The 20,941-nt window shown below is 42.9% G+C and overlaps 1 protein-coding gene across 1 annotated transcript in view; it reads left to right on the forward strand.

Moving 5' to 3' along the window:
* Positions 1 to 7,085, forward strand: part of SLC49A4 (solute carrier family 49 member 4) — a 166,759-nt gene extending 159,674 nt beyond the window's left edge. Inside the window, exon 9 of the mRNA XM_060262634.1 lies at positions 5,703 to 7,085. Within this exon, the coding sequence (XP_060118617.1) occupies positions 5,703 to 5,818 (116 nt within the window). The 3' untranslated portion in view covers positions 5,819 to 7,085. The remainder of the gene's footprint in view (positions 1 to 5,702) is intronic.
* The last annotated feature ends 13,856 nt before the right edge of the window (positions 7,086 to 20,941 follow it).

Raw genomic sequence — 20,941 nt, forward strand, 5'->3', positions numbered from 1 at the left:
CTTATTTATTATCAGTGCATTCTGATACCATGTGTCTTATTATATACTAGAATGATTAAAGGGCTGGAACACTTTCCCTATGAAGAAAGGTTGAAACGCTTGGGACTCTTTAGCTTGGAGAAACGTCGACTGCGGGGTGAATGATAGAGGTTTACAAGATAATGCATGGAATGGAGAAAGTAGAGAAAGAAGTACTTTTCTCCCTTTCTCACAATACAAGAACTCATGGGCATTTGATGAAATTGCTGAGCAGACAGGTTAAAACGGATAAAAGGAAGTACTTCTTCACCCAAAGGGTGATTAACATGTGGAATTCACTGCCACAGGATGTGGTGGCAGCCACAAGCATAGCCACCTTCAAGAGGGGTTTAGATAAAAATATGGAGCAGAGGTCCATCAGTGGCTATTAGCCACAGTGTGTGTGTATATATAAATTTTTTTTGCCACTGTGTGGCACAGAGTGTTGGACTTTATGGGCCATTGGCCTGATCCAACATGGCTTCTCTTATGTTCTTATTTCTTCGTCTAATACCTCAGAGTGCTTGTTTTAACAGAAGTGTCGTTTAGCTGTTCAGCGTTTAGAAGTCTCATAAAGTCAGTTGCCACCTTTAAAAGAAATATGGTTCACATTGATAGTTTATGTACTCTTTTATCTTGCCATTCCAGGGGAAGGTAATGTAAGGAAATGAGGGGCAAATGAAACTCTCATTGATTTCGAATAGTTTGTGTAGTTTATATAGAACACAGTTTAACACAAATTAAAGTTTTTGACTGAAAAGATTTCTAGGAAATATTAGAATGTAGAGAGGAAGATTTCTGCAGGAACATTGATTTTTTAAAAAAAACTTTCTCTTTTTAATTTTGCAGGCTTTGATAAAATTAATTGCAGTTTATCTTTAGCTCCTCTGAATTATGGGATTAAATTTCGCCAAGGTTGCTTGATAGTTTAAAGTTCTGCGAGAAGAGTGAACAGTTAGAATAGAAGTTTATTCTGCTTCAATAAACTTGAGTCAGAGAGAAAATGCAAAGTAAATTTGGTCACTCAAAACAGGACATTAGATGTGTTAAACTTCTGGTGCCAACAAGATGACTTCTTGAGATGTTGTATACAGCTATTTAAACATGAACTGGCTCACTTGCTGACAGTTTGGTTTAGCTCCCAGAAAAAAACTAATTGGTACAATCCAGTTAGTGATCATCACTGTTCCTAGCCTCTCAAGGGTGTGATTGACATGTTAGCCTTGGAAGTGGCTGTTGTACTCCTTACTTTGGAGACCCTTGCGAGGACCCTCCCCTTTTAGGCCATGCAGGAAGCTCAGCTCTGTACTGTATTGGGCAGCACAATGGCCAAATGTCTACTAAGTAGTTATGATTTTTTTATCTGTACAATCAGATATTTTGCTATGAGGTAACCCCTCCCCCCCAGATTCCCTTGGGCAAGCTGAACCTATATAAGACTTCACCTGGCCCTCTCAGCCAGCATGTGTTATGCAGCCATAGCAGAGATTAACAATATGAGATGTAAGATATGGGGGGAAACTAATCTGCTATTAGTAGGGGGCAGGTAAGAGGATGAAGAGTGGCAGCAGTCTGTGTAGACTTTACCCACAGAAGTCCACACTGCCATCTATGGCCCTGGCAACCAGACAGTCAGTAGCAGCGGAGTAAGGACTACTAGAGGGAAAACTCTGTCCTTTTGGCCTATTCTGGCAACTGAGAGCAAGCTGGGCAGGACATTCAGCAATTGTGTGCATATTGAGACATGGGCTTTAAATGTGAAAGAATTCCAGCATTTTTAGCAAGAATCCAGTAAAATTGAATTGTGAAGGTCCTGTTGCCAGTGTTGGACATAACTTGGTGAGGTTGCATCAGAAGCTTGTTGTAAGATTTTGTAAATTAGTGAGAGGTATTTCTGATATGATGGATGTGGTGTTCTTATTAATTTTTCAAATGCAGTTAATGGTTGTTTCAGTCTACATTTTATAAGTGGAGTAATATATGCCAAATTTGCATGTATTAGTACCATGGTATCTGAAAATTACCTAAATGTTCTACAAATTGTCAGCGTAGTGTTCATTGAGATTCCAGAATAAAAGAACTCTTTCTTCAGAAATAAGTTTCTTTATTGGATATACAATGTTTCTACTGGAGAAGACCTTTGAAAGTGATAACATACATTGGATGGGTGCTGGCATATATTGGGGTTCATCAAAGGCAGGCCCCTTTAAATCATTCCTAAAACAAAAGTTACTTTCTCTCTCAGAGGTGTTTGATTCACACGCCTGTTATCTGTCTTTCCTGAGCCATCCACACTCCCCCTTTCGCCTGGCGGCCTTGCGGGGCCTGGGAAACGGCACGGTGTCTCTCTCTGTTCTGCCAGCCGTTTATTGCCCCTGGCGCCCAAGGCTCCCCTCCCTTCCTCTGCCTCCCTCCGACATACCTTGCATTCTACTAAGGGGCAAAGAGGTTAGTCCTGAACAAATAAACAGTATAGGCAATATGGTTAGTATCGATAGGAAGCAATTGAACACAAGCTGACACAAATAGTTTGTCATGAAGTTTCCCATCTTTTGAGATATCTATAAATCTATGGAGGTTGTGTTGTTTTCATTCATCAAAGGTATAACTGGGTAAGACTGGATAAAGCCATTGTTGACTGTAAATGTGACCAAGGGGGATACTAGTTTTTTCTTGAGTCTATCCCAAGTTTTAAGAGTGCTTGACAAGAAACGATTGTCGGAAATTGATTTCAGTCTAGACCAAGGGTGTCGAACTCATTTGTCATGAGGGCCAGATCTTCACCTTTTCAGGCCGGGCCATGTGTGTCATAAAATATAATGTCAGGTAGGTGAGATATAAACTTTAGAAAGAACACAGACACACACACTAAGTGTAATCTACCTCATTGGCTTGTTGAGCCTCAGCCAATAGAAGGAAGAGAAGGTTGGCTCAGTAATTCTGCTGTGCAACTGAGAGAGCCTGGCAAAGCTAGCTTTCCTTCCCCTACTTCCTCCCCAAGGGAGGAGCTTTGCTCTGTAGCTCCTGTTCAGTTGAGCAAGCCTGGCAAAGCAAGTTGTGATGCAGAAGGAAGCAAGATAGGCAGAAGGAAGCAGCACAACAGTGAGTTGCTTGGGGGCCTGATAGGAGCCCTCTGAGGGCCTGATTTGCCCCCCAGACCGCATGTTTGACACCCCTGGTCTAGACGGTGGATTGCACCAGAGTATTTCCTGTAAGGTTCTAGAGTCAGAATAGGATTGTTCTATGTAAGCCCAGTCAGATAGTTGGTCGGAATGTATCATCTTAACAAGGTTAACTAGTTGGACTAAATCCTAGTATGAACATATGAAGCTGCCTTATACTGAATCAGACCCTCGGTCCATCAAAGTCAGTATTGTCTACTCAGACTGGCAGCAGCTCTCCAGGGTCTCAAGATGAAGTTTTTCATGCCTATTTGCCTGGACACTTTTTAATTGGAGATGCCAGGGATGGAACCTGGGACCTTCTGCTTACCAAGCAGATGCTCTACCACTGACCCACCATCCCTCCCTAGTAGCGAAATAAATTTGGAAAGGCTAGGCTGCCTTGTATGTTAGATTTGTAGAATGTTTTAGAGCTAATTCTATGAGTTTTGGATTCCCAAAAGAAGTTCAATGGGATTTGCTGCCATAACTTTATGTCCTATTTGGGAATATCCAAAGGTAATGATCAGAAAAGAAAAGGGAATTTTGGAAGTATAGATACCTGGATTAGGTCAATACGTTTCATCCATGTTAGTTTTAAGGTATTCCACGTTTTAAATTGGTGTTTAATATTCAAAAATAATTGCTTATAGTTGTACAGAAAGAGATGATAAGTTAGAGTGGGATTTGTATATCTAAATGTATCCATTTATCAGATATCCATGTATAATCATAAAGTGCTTGAAGTTCAGTTTTCAAATTTTTAGTTAAAAAATTGGATATAGTTCAGTTTCCTTGTTGAGTTTTAGGCCAGAGATATTACTAAATTTGTTGATTTCTTCATGTACAGCTGTTAGAGATGTCAGTGAATTGGTGAGATATAAGACAGCATTTTCAACAAATAAAGAAAGTTTAAACCAGGGGTCCTCAACCTACGGCCCGCGGGCCAGATGCGGCCCGCTGAGGACGTTTATGCGGCCCGCCGGGTTATGGCAAAATCAGACCGGAAGTGACGTTCGACCTAAACTTGCATTAGCAATGCACACTTCCGGCACTGGGCTGAGGTGGCGGAGACAGAGTGTGAGGTGATACTGAGGTGAGGTGAGTTCCCAGGCCAGGGTGTGTGGTATGGGGAAGGGAGAGAGATGCAGAAGACGGAGAACTGATGGCCCGCGGCCTTGTACAGTAACGGCAGTCCGGCCCTCCAACAGTCTGAGGGACAGTGAACTGGCCCCCTATTTAAAAAGGTTGAGGACCCCTGGTTTAAACTCTTGATGTGCCATAGTCATTCCCGAAATATTTTTCTTAGATCGTATTGAAATTGCCAACCGTTCCAAAGCTATGGCAAATAAAAGTGGCAAAAGCGGGCAGACTTGCCTAGTGCCCCTGGTTGGGAAGAAGAAATCAGAAAACAATCCGTTAATTTTTAAGCGTGCTTTTGGGGCAGCACAAATCAATTCTATAGTTTTTACGAATTTGTTTCCATGGCGAATGAATTTTAATGAATATAATAAATATTTAGAATTTTTGTTTAATTGACTGAAACCTTTTTCTTTATCTCTGCAAATGACAGTGATTGAAATTAACGCCATCATCTGATTTCCATGTGCATTATGGTCTTAGCATAAGCAAAGTGCTAAAATTACTCCTCTGCTTGCACTAAGTGAAAGCAGTTGTGTCCCCGCTATATTTTCCTCATCTGCAAAATGTATCACAAGGTATTTCTTCAGAGAGTTTCAAAACCAAATTAAATTAAATCATCTGAACCATCAGTTGTGCTTCCCACTGCTATCTGTGTATGTTTCTTTCATGCAAGATCATAGTGAAGTGTCATGTGTTGCCGCACCTATTGCACTACTTTCCACTTGGATTTCACTGGATCCGACCCAATGCATTTCTTTTGGTGTGGTTATTCTCCCCATATATTTAGAAGATGAAGATATTGGATTTATATCCCGCCGTCCACTCCGAAGAGTCTCAGAGCGGCTCACAATCTCCTTTACCTTCCTCCCCCACAACAAACACCCTGTGAGGTGGGTGGGGCTGGAGAGGGCTCTCACAGCAGCTGCCCTTTCAAGGACAACCTCTGCCAGAGCTATGGCTGACCCAAGGCCATTCCAGCAGGTGCAAGTGGAGGAGTGGGGTATCAAACCCGGTTCTCCCAGATAAGAGTCCGCACACTTAACCACTACACCAAACTGGCTCTCCAAGTGCTTCTCAAGTGAAAGTCTTGGGTACTTCCTTGAAATTAGTTGGTATAAACAATGACTGCTGTTGAGCTCCTAGGCCTAAAAAGCAAAGCTGGAGAGGCAATGAGTCTTTAATGACTGTTGGTGAAGAGAGCGTCACCGCCAGCACCTCAGAGGTTTGTCCGGGTTGCTTGGGGAAAGAACCATCCCTGTATACCAGGCAAACTGGTCTGGCATACTGCAGTTTAGTATATATAATTGTGGTTTTATTATAATGGATAGGACACATACAAATATCTAAGACAAAATTCTTTTTTTTTCCCTCCTCACGCAGAATTCTCTTGGTTCAACTGGTGTCTCCCGGGATCCTGCCTGCTAAGTCTTCTTCTCATCTCATGCTTCAGGGAATCCTATGATAGACTTTATCTTGATGTTGTTGTCTCAGTTTGATGACACAGAGGAGGTCAATACGAGGAAGGAATTCAGGATGGTACTCGACGCATCTTCTTGGGAAAATTGCACAGGCGAAAGAATGCAGCAAGCAAATTACAGAATTTTAACACGGACATTTTAACTGGGTTATGAAAGAAGGGTTTTTTAAAAATACTCTGTGATTTAGTATTGTATTATCTAGTTAACTATGAGTATTGTACTTGAATGGGAATTAGATTTTTTTAAAATAAACACACAACAGAATGTGTGTTAGGGAAAAGCTCTAATTTAAGAACTGATATTTTCTTTAATAAGCTATTTAATGGTGTATATTTTTGTGCCACTTCAAACCACTGTGTACCAAGCATAAAATCTCATTCAAGGATGGAGTAAGGAATCTCCAAATGCCAAAAAATAAACACACATTTTTATTGGTAGCCCAAAATACTGAATGAAAATTCTGATGCCTACATATTTATTTTCCTTTTTAAGTAACATTCAACCCTTCATGGCAGCAAACAGTTACTTCTGGCAAAGGGATAGCAAAGGCCGGTTTTTTCTTTTTCTGATTATAAATAATCCATCTATTTTATTTCTAAAAGAGGAATGCTAGATGGACACAAATAACCCTTGTAAAAGCATAAGATTTTAAAATAAGTGTGCTTAAATGTTGAATTCCAGATATGTCCTCATATATCTCTTGTGCGCTGTATATATTTTCTGATGAAAAGATTTCTTGTGTGGTATGTTTGGTTTTTAACCATAGTAAATACCCTTTGGATAAACACACTTCCATTTTGTTTCACTACTTGACACTGAAGGAAGTATTAATTTTAACCATATAGTAAATTGGTGCTATAAGACTTATTCTGTCACTTTTCTGCCATGGTATAGAGATCAAAAAGGGCATCTCAGTTGTCAGCATATGGTAACTTCCAGATAGGTGCAGGTGTTGTTACAGGTTAGTACTGTACTTTTGCTTGTATATTCCCTCTACAAGAAATTCCTTGGTTTAGCTCTCCCATCCAACTATAGCTTTCCCAAACCTGCTTAACTTCTTTTCAGATTAGCAATTAACCAGTGCCTCTCTGCTTTTATTTAACAACTATTTCATCAACAGGGGCACTTTTCAGGTATTTTGTAGCAAAATGGCAAACCAAGGGGCAAGTTTTAAGAGACACTGATAGTGCCGCTTGCATCTCTCCTGCACTGGGCAAATTTTATCATTTGGATGTTGCAGTTGTTTTTAATGTCTTTGTTGTTAATAAATCTAAAACACGTAGTACCTTGCCGAATGCCGATTATGTTCATCATTGTGGTATGCTGTAGACGGATAATTGTCATACCAACTGTGGCAAGAATCATTCTCTTTGCATTGTCACCTTAATTAGCTTTCTTATAACACTTCGCTTACCTTTCTCTCTGCACGGAATATCTGCAGTAAAATATAAAAAGGCGCCTTACTCCCATCAGTGTGATGCACAGAGACCACGAAGAAGATAGACAGGTTTCCTACCTGTAACTGGTGATCTTCGAGTGGTCATCTGTGCAGTCACACTCCCCGCCCTCCTTCCCCGCTGCGGCCGGTCCATCTCTGGGCTGACGTGGCGGTCAGAAGGAACTGGCGGGATGTCCGCGCCCGTCGCAGTGAGCATGCGCGGTGGGGCTCCTGGGCATGCGCACTGAGACGTCGGCGCGGAAATCCGCAGCTTTTGAGTTTACCGATCGAGATCGGCGCAGGCGCCTTACTCCCATCAGTGTGACTGCACAGATGACCACTTGAAGATCACCAGTTACAGGTAGGAAACCTGTCTTTCATCATTGTGGTATGCTGTAGACGGATAATTGTCATACCAACTGTGGCAAGAATCATTCTCTTTACATTGTCACCTTAATTAGTTTTCTTATAACACTTCGCTTACCTTTCTTTCTGCATGGAATATCTGCAGTAAAATATAAAAAGAGAAACGTCTAATGATGCATTGGAGCCATTGTCCATTAGCAAAGCAGTTTCTTCAGGAAACTGAAACTGCTCGATTGAGTTGTATAAACTATAGAATTCATGGAGTAATTCTGTTGTTGTTGTTCTGCTGTGGGTGACATTGCCATTTTACCAAGGGGCATTCGAGGATGCTGAATGTGATATTCTGCTTCAGTGAGAACTCTGAATTGGATTTATTTCACTCCTGCAAGAGGTTTTAGTCTGCCACTCTTGATTCATTTGGCTACATGTAACTCGGAAATTAATTTCCCATTGTCGCACAACTTGTTTGTAAATTTTTTTTTTACTTGTCCAGTTGCAGTTATTCTGTAGATCGGGGGAGAGGGGATATGACTTTAATGTTAACTCAGATTTACAATTTTGAGTTCAAAGGGAATAATTACTGTAATTTTACAGAGTCTGTTCTTAGTAGTCATTACTGCTAACTTTTTTGTATACCATAGTAGACAATGGTCTGGGATGTGACAGTTGGTTGAAGATTACATCTTTTCCTTTAGGGATACTATCCCGCAAAGCAAATGCTCTTATTTTATGTTGCATTATAAAGGTTGTGTTTTTTTTGGCCGGGGTGGGGGGGTGGGGGGCGGGTTTGCTGAAACCCTGAAGAGTCTGGTTCCATGAACAGAAAGCCAAAAGCACCTGGAGAAACGTCGACTGCGGGGTGACATGAGAGAGGTTTACAAGATAATGCATGGGATGGAGAAAGTAGAGAGAGAAGTCCTTTTCTCCCTTTCTCACAATACAAGAACTCGTGGGCATTCGATGAAATTGCTGAGCAGCCAGGTTAAAACGGATAAAAGGAAGTACTTCTTCACCCAAAGGGTGATTAACATGTGGAATTCACTGCCACAGGAGGTGGTGGCGGCCACAAGTATAGCCACCTTCAAGAAGGGTTTAGATAAAAATATGGAGCAGAGGTCCATCAGTGGCTATCAGCCACTGTGTGTGTGTGTGTGTGTATATATATATATATATATATATATATATATATATATATATATATATATATATATAAATTTGCCACTGTGTGACACAGAGTGTTGGACTGGAGGGGCCATTGGCCTGATCTAACATGGCTTCTCTTATGTTCTTATGTGACACAGAGTGTTGGACTGGAGGGGCCACTGGCCTGATCCAACATGACTTCTCTTATGTTCTTATGTGACACAGAGTGTTGGACTGGAGGGGCCATTGGCCTGATCTAACATGGCTTCTCTTATGTTCTTATGTGACACAGAGTGTTGGACTGGAGGGGCCATTGGCCTGATCCAACATGGCTTCTCTTATGTTCTTATGTGACGCAGAGTGTTGGACTGGATGGGCCATTGGCCTGATCCAACAGGGCTTCTCTTATGTTGTTATGTGACACAGAGTGTTGGACTGGAGGGGCCACTGGCCTGATCCAACATGACTTTTCTTATGTTCTTATGTGACACAGAGTGTTGGACTGGAGGGGCCATTGGCCTGATCTAACATGGCTTCTCTTATGTTCTTATGTGACACAGAGTGTTGGACTGGAGGGGCCATTGGCCTGATCCAACATGGCTTCTCTTATGTTCTTATGTGACACAGAGTGTTGGACTGGAGGGGCCATTGGCCTGATCTAACATGGCTTCTCTTATGTTCTTATGTGACACAGAGTGTTGGACTGGAGGGGCCATTGGCCTGATCCAACAGGGCTTCTCTTATGTTCTTATGTGACACAGAGTGTTGGACTGGAGGGGCCATTGGCCTGATCCAACAGGGCTTCTCTTATGTTGTTATGTGACACAGAGTGTTGGACTGGAGGGGCCATTGGCCTGATCTAACAGGGCTTCTCTTATGTTCTTATGTGACTCAGAGTGTTGGACTGGAGGGGCCATTGGCCTGATCCAACAGGGCTTCTCTTATGTTCTTATGTGACACAGAGTGTTGGACTGGAGGGGCCATTGGCCTGATCCAACAGGGCTTCTCTTATGTTGTTATGTGACACAGAGTGTTGGACTGGAGGGGCCATTGGCCTGATCTAACATGGCTTCTCTTATGTTCTTATGTTCTCTTATGCTTGGGCCTCACAGCACATGCAAATGCACTCACAACTAGGGCAAAGACATGCACCATCTGAAAATCACAGCCAGGATGATTTCCCTTCACTTCGCAAACAAGGTCTTTAAAAAAAAAAAAAATGGTCTCAAAGAGGGAGCTTGGTTGTTCTTGACACACAACTCCCTGCTTGGCCCACAGCACCAAGGAGGGGCAGAGGCGGACGGCTCACGCAAGCATCCCTTCAGAACTCTGCAATGCCCTGTAGCTGTTTCTGTGTGTAAATTGAAAGCCGCAGTGAAACAGAGGAAGTTCAGTTGATAGCCAATCCTGAACTTGGTTTGGGGCCCATCTGATTCGTTGAAGGACAGGAGACAAATGATCTAATTTATAAGTAGCAAAATGAAATTCTCTGCAATTTCATAAATATTGTATGGTTACCCTGTTGATGGTTTTCCTGCAGGACACATCCTTTTGAAAATCCTTGATGAGAAGCAGATAATATTTTATAATGCAAGGGCTCCCCTGACAGCTGTCATGTTACTTACGTTGCAGTGCCTTAAGTTGCTCAATATGATCTGGTTTGAAGCTTAACTTTCATAGCATGATTCTCTATTAGCATTCATTGTCTTTGTCGAGGCATTTGTCACTGCTGAGATTGTAAGGAAAGAAGCTCTTCTTATACCACAACAGGGATCTTTATGTACGGTACTTCTAATATGTTAATAATCAATAGTTCAAGAGCTTTGAGAAATTCAGGTGGCGGCAATTCAGGAGATGGTTTCACTGCACTACCCGTTAGTGTTCAGCATCCTCTCCCCTGTGTTATTTAGCATCTGCATTCACCCCCTTGCTCAGTTGGTCTGGAGGTTAGGATGAGTTGCCACCAGTATGCTGACGACACCCAGCTGTATCTGTTGATGGACAGCTGACCAGACACTGCCTCAGAGGTTCTGGTTCTGACCAGAGCATTAGAAGCTGTGGCTGGCTGCTTGCAGCAGAGCCACCTGAAATTCAATCCATCAAAGACAGAGGTCCTGTGCCTGAGTTGTGGAGGGGTGGATTTAGGGATCCAGCTCCCAACTCTTAGCAGGACACCATTGACACCAGTGGCAATGGAGAGGAGTAGGAGTGTGAACATAAGAAGAACATAAGAGAAGCCATGTTAGATCAGGCCAATGGCCCATCCAGTCCAACACTCTGTGTCACATAAGAACGTAAGAGAAGCCATGTTGGATCAGACCAATGGCCCATCCAGTCCAACACTCTGTGTCACAGAAGAACACAAGAGAAGCCATGTTGGATCAGGCCAGTGGCCCATCCAGTCCAACACTCTGTGTCACAGAAGAACATAACAGAAGCCATGTTGGATCAGGCCAGTGGCCCATCCAGTCCAACACTCTGTGTCACAGAAGAACGTAAGAGAAGCCATGTTGGATCAGACCAATGGCCCATCCAGTCCAACACTCTGTGTCACAGAAGAACTTAAGAGAAGCCATGTTGGATCAGGCCAGTGGCCCATCCAGTCCAACACTCTGTGTCACAAAGTGGCAAATTTATATATATATATATATATATATATATATATATATATATATATATATATATATATATATATATATATATATATATATATATATATATATATATATATATATATATATATATATATATATATATATATATAAATTTGCCACACACACACACTGTGGCTCATAGCCACTGATGGACCTCTGCTCCATATTTTTATCTAAACCCCTCTTGAAGGTGGCTATGCTTGTGGCCGCCACCACCTCCCATGGCAGTGAATTCCACATGTTAATCACCCTTTGGGTGAAGAAGTACTTCCTTTTATCCGTTTTAACCTGGCTGCTCAGCAATGTCATCGAATGCCCACGAGTTCTTGTATTGTGAGAAAGGGAGAAAAGTACTTCTTTCTCTACTTTCTCCATCCCATGCATTATCTTGTTAACCTCTATCATGTCACCCCGCAGTCGACGTTTCTCCAAGCTAAAGAGTCCCAAGCGTTTCAACCTTTCTTCATAGGGAAAGTGTTCCAGCCCTTTAATCATTCTAGTTGACCTTTTCTGGACTTTCTCCAATGCTATAATATCCTTTTTGAGGTGCGGCGACCAGAACTGCACACAGTACTCCAAATGAGACCGCACCATCGATTTATACAGGGGCATTATGATACTGGCTGATTTGTTTTCAATTCCCTTGCTAATAATTCCCAGCATGGCGTTGGCCTTTTTTATTGCAAACGCACACTGTCTTGACATTTTCAGTGAGTTATCTACCACGACCCCAAGATCTCTCTCTTGGTCAGACTCTGCTAGTTCACACCCCATCAACTTGTATTTGTAGCTGGGATTCTTGGCCCCAATGCGCATTACTTTGCACTTGGCCACATTGAACCGCATCTGCCACGTTGACGCCCACTCACCCAGCCTCAACAGATCCCTTTGGAGTTCCTCACAATCCTCTCTGGTTCTCACCACCCTGAACAATTTAGTGTCATCCGCAAACTTGGCCACTTCACTGCTCACTCCCAACTCTAAATCATTTATGAACAAGTTAAAGAGCATGGGACCCAGTACCGAGCCCTGCGGCACCCCACTGCTTACCGTCCTCCACTGCGAAGACTGCCCATTTATACTCACTCTCTGCTTCCTATTACTCAGCCAGTTTTTGATCCACAAGAGGACCTGTCCTTTTACTCCATGACTCTCAAGCTTTCTAAGGAGCCTTTGATGAGGAACTTTATCAAAAGCTTTCTGGAAATCAAGGTAAACAACATCTATCGGGTCTCCTTTGTCCACATGTTTGTTCACCCCCTCAAAGAAATGTAACAGGTTAGTGAGGCAAGGTCTTCCCTTGCAGAACCCATGCTGAGTCTTCCTCAATAACCCATGTTCATCAATGTGCCTACTCATTCTGTCCTTGATAATGGTATCTACCAACTTTCCCGGTATTGAAGTCAGACTGACTGGCCTGTAATTTCCCGGATCTCCTCTGGAACCCTTTTTAAAGATGGGGATGACTTTTGCTACCTTCCAGTCCTCAGGAACGGAGGCAGATTTCAATGAGAGATTACAGATTTTTGTTAGAAGATCCACAAGTTCAACTTTGAGTTCTTTCAGAACACTCGGATGTATGCCATCCGGACCCGGTGACTTATTAGTTTTTAATTTGTCTGTCAGTTGTAGGACCTCCTCTTTTGTCACCTCAATCTGACTCAGGTCTTTCAACACTCCTTCCAAAATTAGTGGTTTTGGGGCGGGCAAAAAGTTCTCATCTTCCACAGTGAAGACGGAGGCAAAAAATTCATTCAGCTTCTCAGCCATTTCCCTATGTGATCCCATTTCCGTATGTGATCTTGGATGCCTTGCTTTCTATGGAGGCCCAAGACACAGCCGTTGCTAGAACATCTTTTTACCGTCTTCGGCTGGTCAGGCAACTGGTCCCCTATCGCTCGTCACATGACCTAGCCATTGGGCCGAGACCCTGGGCAAACTGCCCCCCGCTGATCAGCTGATCGATGGGTAAAACTGCTGCAGGGACTGCTGCCCCCTCCCCTTCTGTGGCTCCGTGCCTGCCCCCCCCCGCAGCGCCTCCTCTTTGCTCCCTTCTTCACACTTTTAAGGCCTCAGGAAGGGGCAGTGAAGCACTGCTCTGGGCTCTTTAAAAGGCAACCCCCCATCAGTTGATTGGCAGGAAAACCAGTATAGAAGGCTGGCCGCTCTGCTCCTATGCCCCGCTGGCGTGCTCACGATCAGCACTGGGGACAAGGAGGCAAGGACGGCTCCGCTTTTTCCGTGGTTGGCTTGCTGCTGCTGCCCCCAGGGCTGATCGTGAGCGCGCCAGAGGAGCATAGGAATGGAGCGGCCAGCCTTCTACACCGGTTTTTCTGCCAATCAGCTGATGGGGGGGTCGCCTTTTAAAGAGCCCAAAGCAGCACTTCACTGCCCCTTCCCTGGGCCTTAAAAGTGTGAAGAAGGGAGGGAGGAGGAGGTGCCGTGGGGGGCGGGCACAGAGCCACAGAAAAGGAGGAAGGGGGGCGGCAGCCGCTGAAGCAGCATTTTACGGTCCCCCACCTAAAACTTTATCTGCTCCCCCCCCCTGCCAAAATTTTTCTGGCTTTGGGCCTGCCTCCAGGTTGGACTACTGCGACTTATTCTTTGCTGGGCTGCCCTTGAGGTTGATTCCGAAACTTCAACTAGTTCGAAATGCAGCAGCAGCAGCATGTGTCCTCACAGGGACACCTCCCAGAGCATCCATTCCGCCAGTGCCAGGTATATTTGCACAGACCAACAGGAACACTACATGCCTCAGTCTATGGACCATCCTGGGTTTGATTTTCTGTAAAAATGATTGAAGGTTTTATTGTTTTTACTATTTAATCTGTGCTTTGATTGTCGTAAGCTGCCCTGAGCCCCGTGTGCGGGGAAGGTCAGGGTAAAAGTCTTAACTAATAAATGACTAAAATGAAAAGAGAAGCATACTTTTTTTTTTTTAAGTCTCTTGTCATCTTGGTGTTAAATTTTACTTCTTAAAAGGTATCCAAAATTAGAAGAGTTAACCCTAAACACTTAAAGTTATAGATATGGCCCCATACTAGTAGCCACTTCCAAATTTATGGGTACAATATGGAAAATGCTGTTACTTAAGGCTTTTGTAAACTGGCTGCCCATGTAATAATAATAATAATAAATTTATTTTTATATCCCGCCCTCCCCCGCCAAAGGCAGGCTCAGGGCGGCTAACACGACACGGTATACACCGTGATTGCAATAAAATACAATATTACTACAGAACAATTAAACAATTAAAATAGATAAAATTGCATTCATAAATTAAGTTAGAATTAAATAGACAGACCATTATAAATTATAAATTCCGGTGCTACAGTTCAGACTATGTATAAGATGGCTAGGTGTCGTTTCCCGGGTTTCATCTTAATGCGAGCTGAAAGAGGGCAGTTTTGCAAGCCCTGCGAAACTGATTTAGGCCTCGCAGGGCTCGCACCTCTTCTGGTAGTTGATTCCACCATTGGGGAGCCATTGTTGAGAAGGCTTGCTCCCTCGTTGTTTTCAATCTAACCTCCCTTGCTTTACACGCTTACTATTTTTTCAGGAAAGACATGGGACTCTGCTCTTGCATGGGATGGTGCCACGCTTAGTGAATATCTATTCATAGTTTATGGATGGTGAATACCAAAGATGGATGCTGAACAACATAATCTATGGGACATATTCAAATGAGGGAACATTGTAAAATTTACCAGTTACTGTTATTAGGATTCTCTTGGTTTTGTTGTTATAATTTGGGCATTTATGCCATAATCCAGCTGTAGTGCAGCATTTTGTGCTTCGCCAGTGTCAAAGTGTATGCTTAAATCCTTGCTATTAATACAATTGAGGCTAAAAATTAGATTGTCCCAAAGTTGTGGGATTGCTTATTAAATATGTTTGATGACTTCATCCTGCTTCTGTATATAAAAAAAGGAATAAATGCCACGGAGGTCAGTATAACTCACCTTGATTTTTCTTTTTAAAACTGCAGGAGACTCAATTGGAAATGGAAAAGGGCATGCCTAATCCTTTCCCGCCATCCACATGGAAGTCCATTGAGAGCTAGCATGGTGCAGGGGTTAGCAGTGTGCTGGACTGAGATCCGGGAGACCCAGGTTCAGATCCCCACTCTGTCATGGGAACTTTCTGGGTGAACATGGGCTAGTCATGCCCTCAGCCTAACCTACCTCACAGGGTTGTTGCGAGTATAAAACAGAGAAGGGGAAAATAGAAGCCTAGTGAGTCTAGAGAGAAAAGTTGGGTATAAATGAAATAAATAAATACCTGCCCCATCACCACCAAGTTACATAATTAGTGTTTAATTTTAGTACTCCAGGATTACACCAGTCATCTTTTACATAGTGCAAGCACGCTCATATTAAGAACATTTAGCAAACTTGCCTTTATCACCAAATACTTGTTGTTTAAATTTATAGACCACCCTTCCCCAACGGGCTCAGAGCAGTGCACAAGTTAAAAATACGTAGAACATTCATTTCAATTTCCAATAAAAACAACAGAATTTTAACAATGGCCTAAAATTGCGTTTTGCTCCCTCCTTTGGGTAGATCAGGGACCGGCTATGGAGGAGACCATAGCGAGAGCCACAGTGCGTGCTTTTGCTGCCCTCAACCATAGGCCTGGTGGAACATTCCTGTTCTACATGCCCTGAGGATACAAGCAGGGTCCCTCAGGGCGCAGATGTCACCAAGAAGAGAGATCCACCAGGCCTTTTGCTATTGTGACTAGCATAACCAAAAGACCGGTGTTGTCCTCGTATTCCTGCACACTCAGGCGTCACTAAGTTGTAATCAGCCATTCCTACGCATGTCCCTGACCTTGAGCATAACTAGGGCAATGGGAAAAGGGACTGCTGTGCAAAGAGAGACCACAAAGATTTCCTCAGATCCAATCGACCCGGCTTTTGCATGTACAAAAGGAAGTATTCATTTTTTGCATTTTATGCCATTTTAAATATTTGCCCAATTCTGTTTTCTTAGGCAGTGAAGGAGCTATAAAGGTTATGGACGACCTGTGCTCTCGTCGCTGGTTTCATAGATTTCTGCAGAGGTTTTTCACACACTTTCAGAGCATAGCTTCACACTCGTAAGGCCTAGAGAGTTTATGGAGTTTTTTTTAAAAAAAGAAAGCAAGCCAAAATAATATTTAGGAACTTCCCTGGCCAATGCCCCATTGCGTGACTTTTCAGCAGCAGCAAACACAAGACCAGACCCTACATTCTGAACCTTCAGAAGAACTATCCTTCAGTCCTTAAACACTTCTTTAGCGCAATGAGCACTGCTTTCAAGAAGGCAAATGACATGGCAGGTTGCAGAGACAAATGCAGACGACCCTGAAAGGCTAGGAAAGCAATCTATCAAATATGCAAGAGTACGCATCTACGAATGTCAAGGTTTCCAAATGCTAATCAAAGTGTTTCATTTCTGCTCCCCCTCAGGGTTTTGCTCTTCTTCAGAAAGCCTGTAGCTCCTTACTCTGAAATGTGAGGCTTCGTTAATCTGCCTGTTTAAATTATGCAAAAGCTTTTAATAAACTGTGTCCAGTTACTGGTATTTATACTCGGTCTGCCTTTCACCATAATGGGTGGTTAAATTTTTTCCTGTCCCTATTATTCTATAAAATACCAGCAAAACGTTCGCCTCACATTGGGTTGATTGTGCTTTTGTTAATGTCAATCACAAAGCTGTTTTCAGTGCCACAGCATGTAGCTCTTATAAATTTTTCCAAGCACTGTTGTCCTAATTCTACAGTTTCCTTGGAACCGTTACACAGGTAGTTGCTCTGCATATTACATCTGTTGTATGCAATTTCCCTAGGAGTTTTGAAGAAAGACGATTTATGTAATAGAAAACTTCATTACAGGATTTGTTTTCCTTTGTCTGCTGGTGTGAACATGTGAATTTTAAAAATACTGGATTTTGTTTGTGAGTTTTTTCTGTAAATTAGTTCTGAAATTGTTAAAAAAGAAAAAAAAAGAATTCACCCAGTTCAATTTAATTAAAATTTGTAAGCATTTTACTTTTTGTAATTTTGTAAAAAAAAAAAAAAAAAGTTTTATTTAAGGGTAAGTTCTACTTTTGTATACAATATGTTGGCACGGGGCACAATCTGTTAAAGGCATCTCCTGCAAATGCTTCCTGAAGTAAATTACTTGCGGACATATTTCTTCTAAGACAAGTGGGACAGGCTTCTTTTGGATTGCGCCTAACACGTCTTTTTATTTTTTTAATGAAACTTGTTGAAACTGTCTAACATATCTGAAAATGTAAACATCACTTTGGAGTTCTGTGAAAACTAGAACTTTGTTGAGTAAGTGGCGTGTTAACTTGTGCTATGTTTGGTACACGTTAAACAGATTAATCACAGCTTGTGTGTGTTTTCTTTTGCGCTCATATTCAAATAATATTCTAGAACACATTTTTACTACTGGACGTCAAGAAGTCTTTGTATCATCTCTGACTCCTTGTTGAATCCGTCTACTTCACACTGGATTGATTTGACAATGAGAGAACCTCATGATCTGGTTAATGGTAATGCATATGATTAAACGTGTTGTTGAATGATTTGAAGAAATCCAGCAAGGCACGGGATCATTGTCCAGGGGAACAGCAAGTACCTTCTTGCCAGAATGTGGCATTAGGTGATTGACAGGGTAGTATGACTCTAGTCCTAACATGAACTCTCAGTATTGCTAAAAATTCTGAGCTCCCGCTTCCGGTCTTTGTTATATTTTTAACACAGTTGGCCCAAGAAGAGGATCTCAACGTAGACTGAATTTGTGATAAGTAAATCATATTAGGACATCGAGCAAATTGGGTGGGAGTGCTCACAGATATATATATTTTTCAGCCTTAATTTGAAAGGGATCTATCCTCCACTTTGGTACAAATCATGAAATTTTGATGGTTCAACACGTTCCCTATCCTAGTGCACAAACCAGATGTTGAAACTGCAATGTGCCCTGAATATCTCTGGTTTACGTAGGAGGTATCAGTCAAAAACATTTAGTTTACTAAAGCGCAATGTGAGGTAATACCACAGTTTTTTTCTCAAGGCTTGTACATATTATTTTGAGGTTTTCAATTTTGCAGAATTAGTCTTTGGTCTCATCAGTGGCCAGTTTTATGACATGCTGTACACTCTGAACCAAGGAAACGAATTTGTTCTCAAGAGCAGTTCTGCATCCAGATAAGGTGGAACTTTCAGCCTTATTCAAAGTTAATGCTATGGCTGGTTCTGACGACAGTCATCTCATGGTGAAAGAGAATATAATGTGTGTTGGGCCCAACAGTGAGACGACTGCACAGGGTTATTACAGAGGTCACCACAAGGAGTAGAGAACAAATTGTATGAAATCTGTATTCTGAAAACAGGAGAATGAGCATGAGGAAACTATTTTAGTCCGTCGTTTTCAAGACAAAGAGCTTTTGTGAAAAGTAATAAGTTAGGTTAAAGGAAAGAATGCTCTGTTGGTCCAAAAAACTTACAGTAAAATGGTTCATATAGAACACTATTGGATCAGCTGCATTTAGAAAAATGGAATAGAGAACTTTAAAATTCCACATAATTTGTTGAAGACAACCATTTTGTATATAAGTAACTATATGGGATACATCAGATTTACCCTGATCTGGAGCAAAGAAACGTTAACCGTTTTCCCACACAGCTTACCTCGGAGTGACGTCCCTCTTCACCGCGCAGCGTCTGCTCAGATTTCCCACCATCTGCTCCGCAGAAGCAAGAAGAGCCACGGCTTTTGCGTCGCTAACGTAAACTGCGTTTTAGCGATTTACATTTGCAATGCAGAAGCCCAGGCACTTCCTGCTTCTGTGGAGCAGATGGTGGGAAATCCGAGCAGACACTGCGCACTGAAGAGGCACATCAATCTGAGGTAAGCTGTGTGTGAAAACGGTTATACATGACCGATGTGACCTTATATGTCTATGACTGTAAATATTTAAAACTTGGAATGACTTGTTACAGTGATTGGGTAATATCAGGTTATGATAATTCATTTGAGCCTTTTTTGTGCAGAAGTTAATATTCTTTTGCCTGGTGGCATCCTTGAAACATGTACACGTTGGGAAGTTAGCAAGGACATCCGTTAACTTGGCCTCTCCATAGGTCTACTAATAGCTGCATTTGTGACTGTAGCAAATGCAACTCGTGAAGTGAGAAGGTTTTAAGAACTGACATTCCTGTTCCTCTTCATTCCAAGCCCTGGTTGTAGAGAGTTGAGAGCAGGGGTGTAGCGAGAAAAGTTTGGGTGGTGGAGCAGTTGGGAAATCCAGGGGGTGGGGGAGACAAAAGAAAACCTCCAAATGTGCCTCTCTGGCAGTTGGAGAGCTGTGGGCTTGCTGGGAGTTGTAGGGTGTGGGCCAACAGTTGTGGGGCACATGACCCTACGTGCCCTACCTTGGCTACATGCCTGGACTATAGTCTGCCTCTTTGTGAATGTGGGGCCTTCTCCAGATATTTTGGTGGGGAAAAGTCCATCCCAGTCTCTAGGTTGCAAATGTGTTGATGTATAGCAGGTAAATATGGGTTTGCTAGAAATATATAGTCACTAGGAGTAAGTGCTCACCCATGTCTGCTGTCTTCCCACCCACACAAGGCATTCACTCCCCTCCCCACCTCCAGGGGAGCTGATTTCTGCCATCGGGAGAGCAGGGGTAATGCTGAGTGATCTCCAGCCCTCACCTGGAGATTGACGACAATGGTAGGCGGAAATGGCTGGTTTGGAGGATGGAGTCTATGGCATTGTACTTGTCTGAGGTCCCACCCCTCCTCAAACCCACCCTTTCCAGCCTCCCCCTCTCAAATCTCCAGGAATTTCCCAACCTGGAGTTGGCAACTGCTAAGTTACACTGGCCGTCATAGGGGGACTGCTGCTGGACAGGAGCAAGCAGCCAGGCCTAGTTAAGTCATGCCAGTCAGGTGGCATCAAGTCACCCAGAAGGTGCTGCCAGGCCGCGGGTAGCCAGCCTCCAGGTGGAACCTGAAGATCTTCTGGGATCACAACTGAATTCCAGACAACAGACCTATCCCCCACCCCTGGAGAAAATAACTGCTTTGGAGGGTGGACTCTAGGGTGGACTCAGTTGAGGCCTCTCCTCTCTCCAAACTCTGGCTTCCTTAAACTTCACCACCAAATCTCTAAGAATTTCCCACCAACCTGGAGCTGGCAACTGTAGTCAGGATTGGGCCCAATGAGTTCTCCCTCAAAGGGTGTAATAAGCCTAGGAAGGGCCTTCTCCCCTCTGCCTTTTACTGAGAGAACCAAGCATGGTTGCATTTTATTGACAGAAGCAACAGTTGCCTAGTAACAGCTACTGCATAGTAGCTTCCTCAGTGGCCCAATTCACGACTATCCTGGGCAAGCAGTGGGTGGGAGTCAGCCAATGGAAGCCCAGAGGTGGTGACTGACGCATGATGGGCCAATGGTTTATGGAGTGCACTCCTAAGCCAATGGGAGACCTGGATTTGGCCTCACCACGTGGCTTTTATTATAGAAGAAGGATG

This window comes from Heteronotia binoei, chromosome 21 (assembly GCF_032191835.1).
Source record: "Heteronotia binoei isolate CCM8104 ecotype False Entrance Well chromosome 21, APGP_CSIRO_Hbin_v1, whole genome shotgun sequence".
NCBI lineage: Eukaryota > Metazoa > Chordata > Lepidosauria > Squamata > Gekkonidae > Heteronotia > Heteronotia binoei.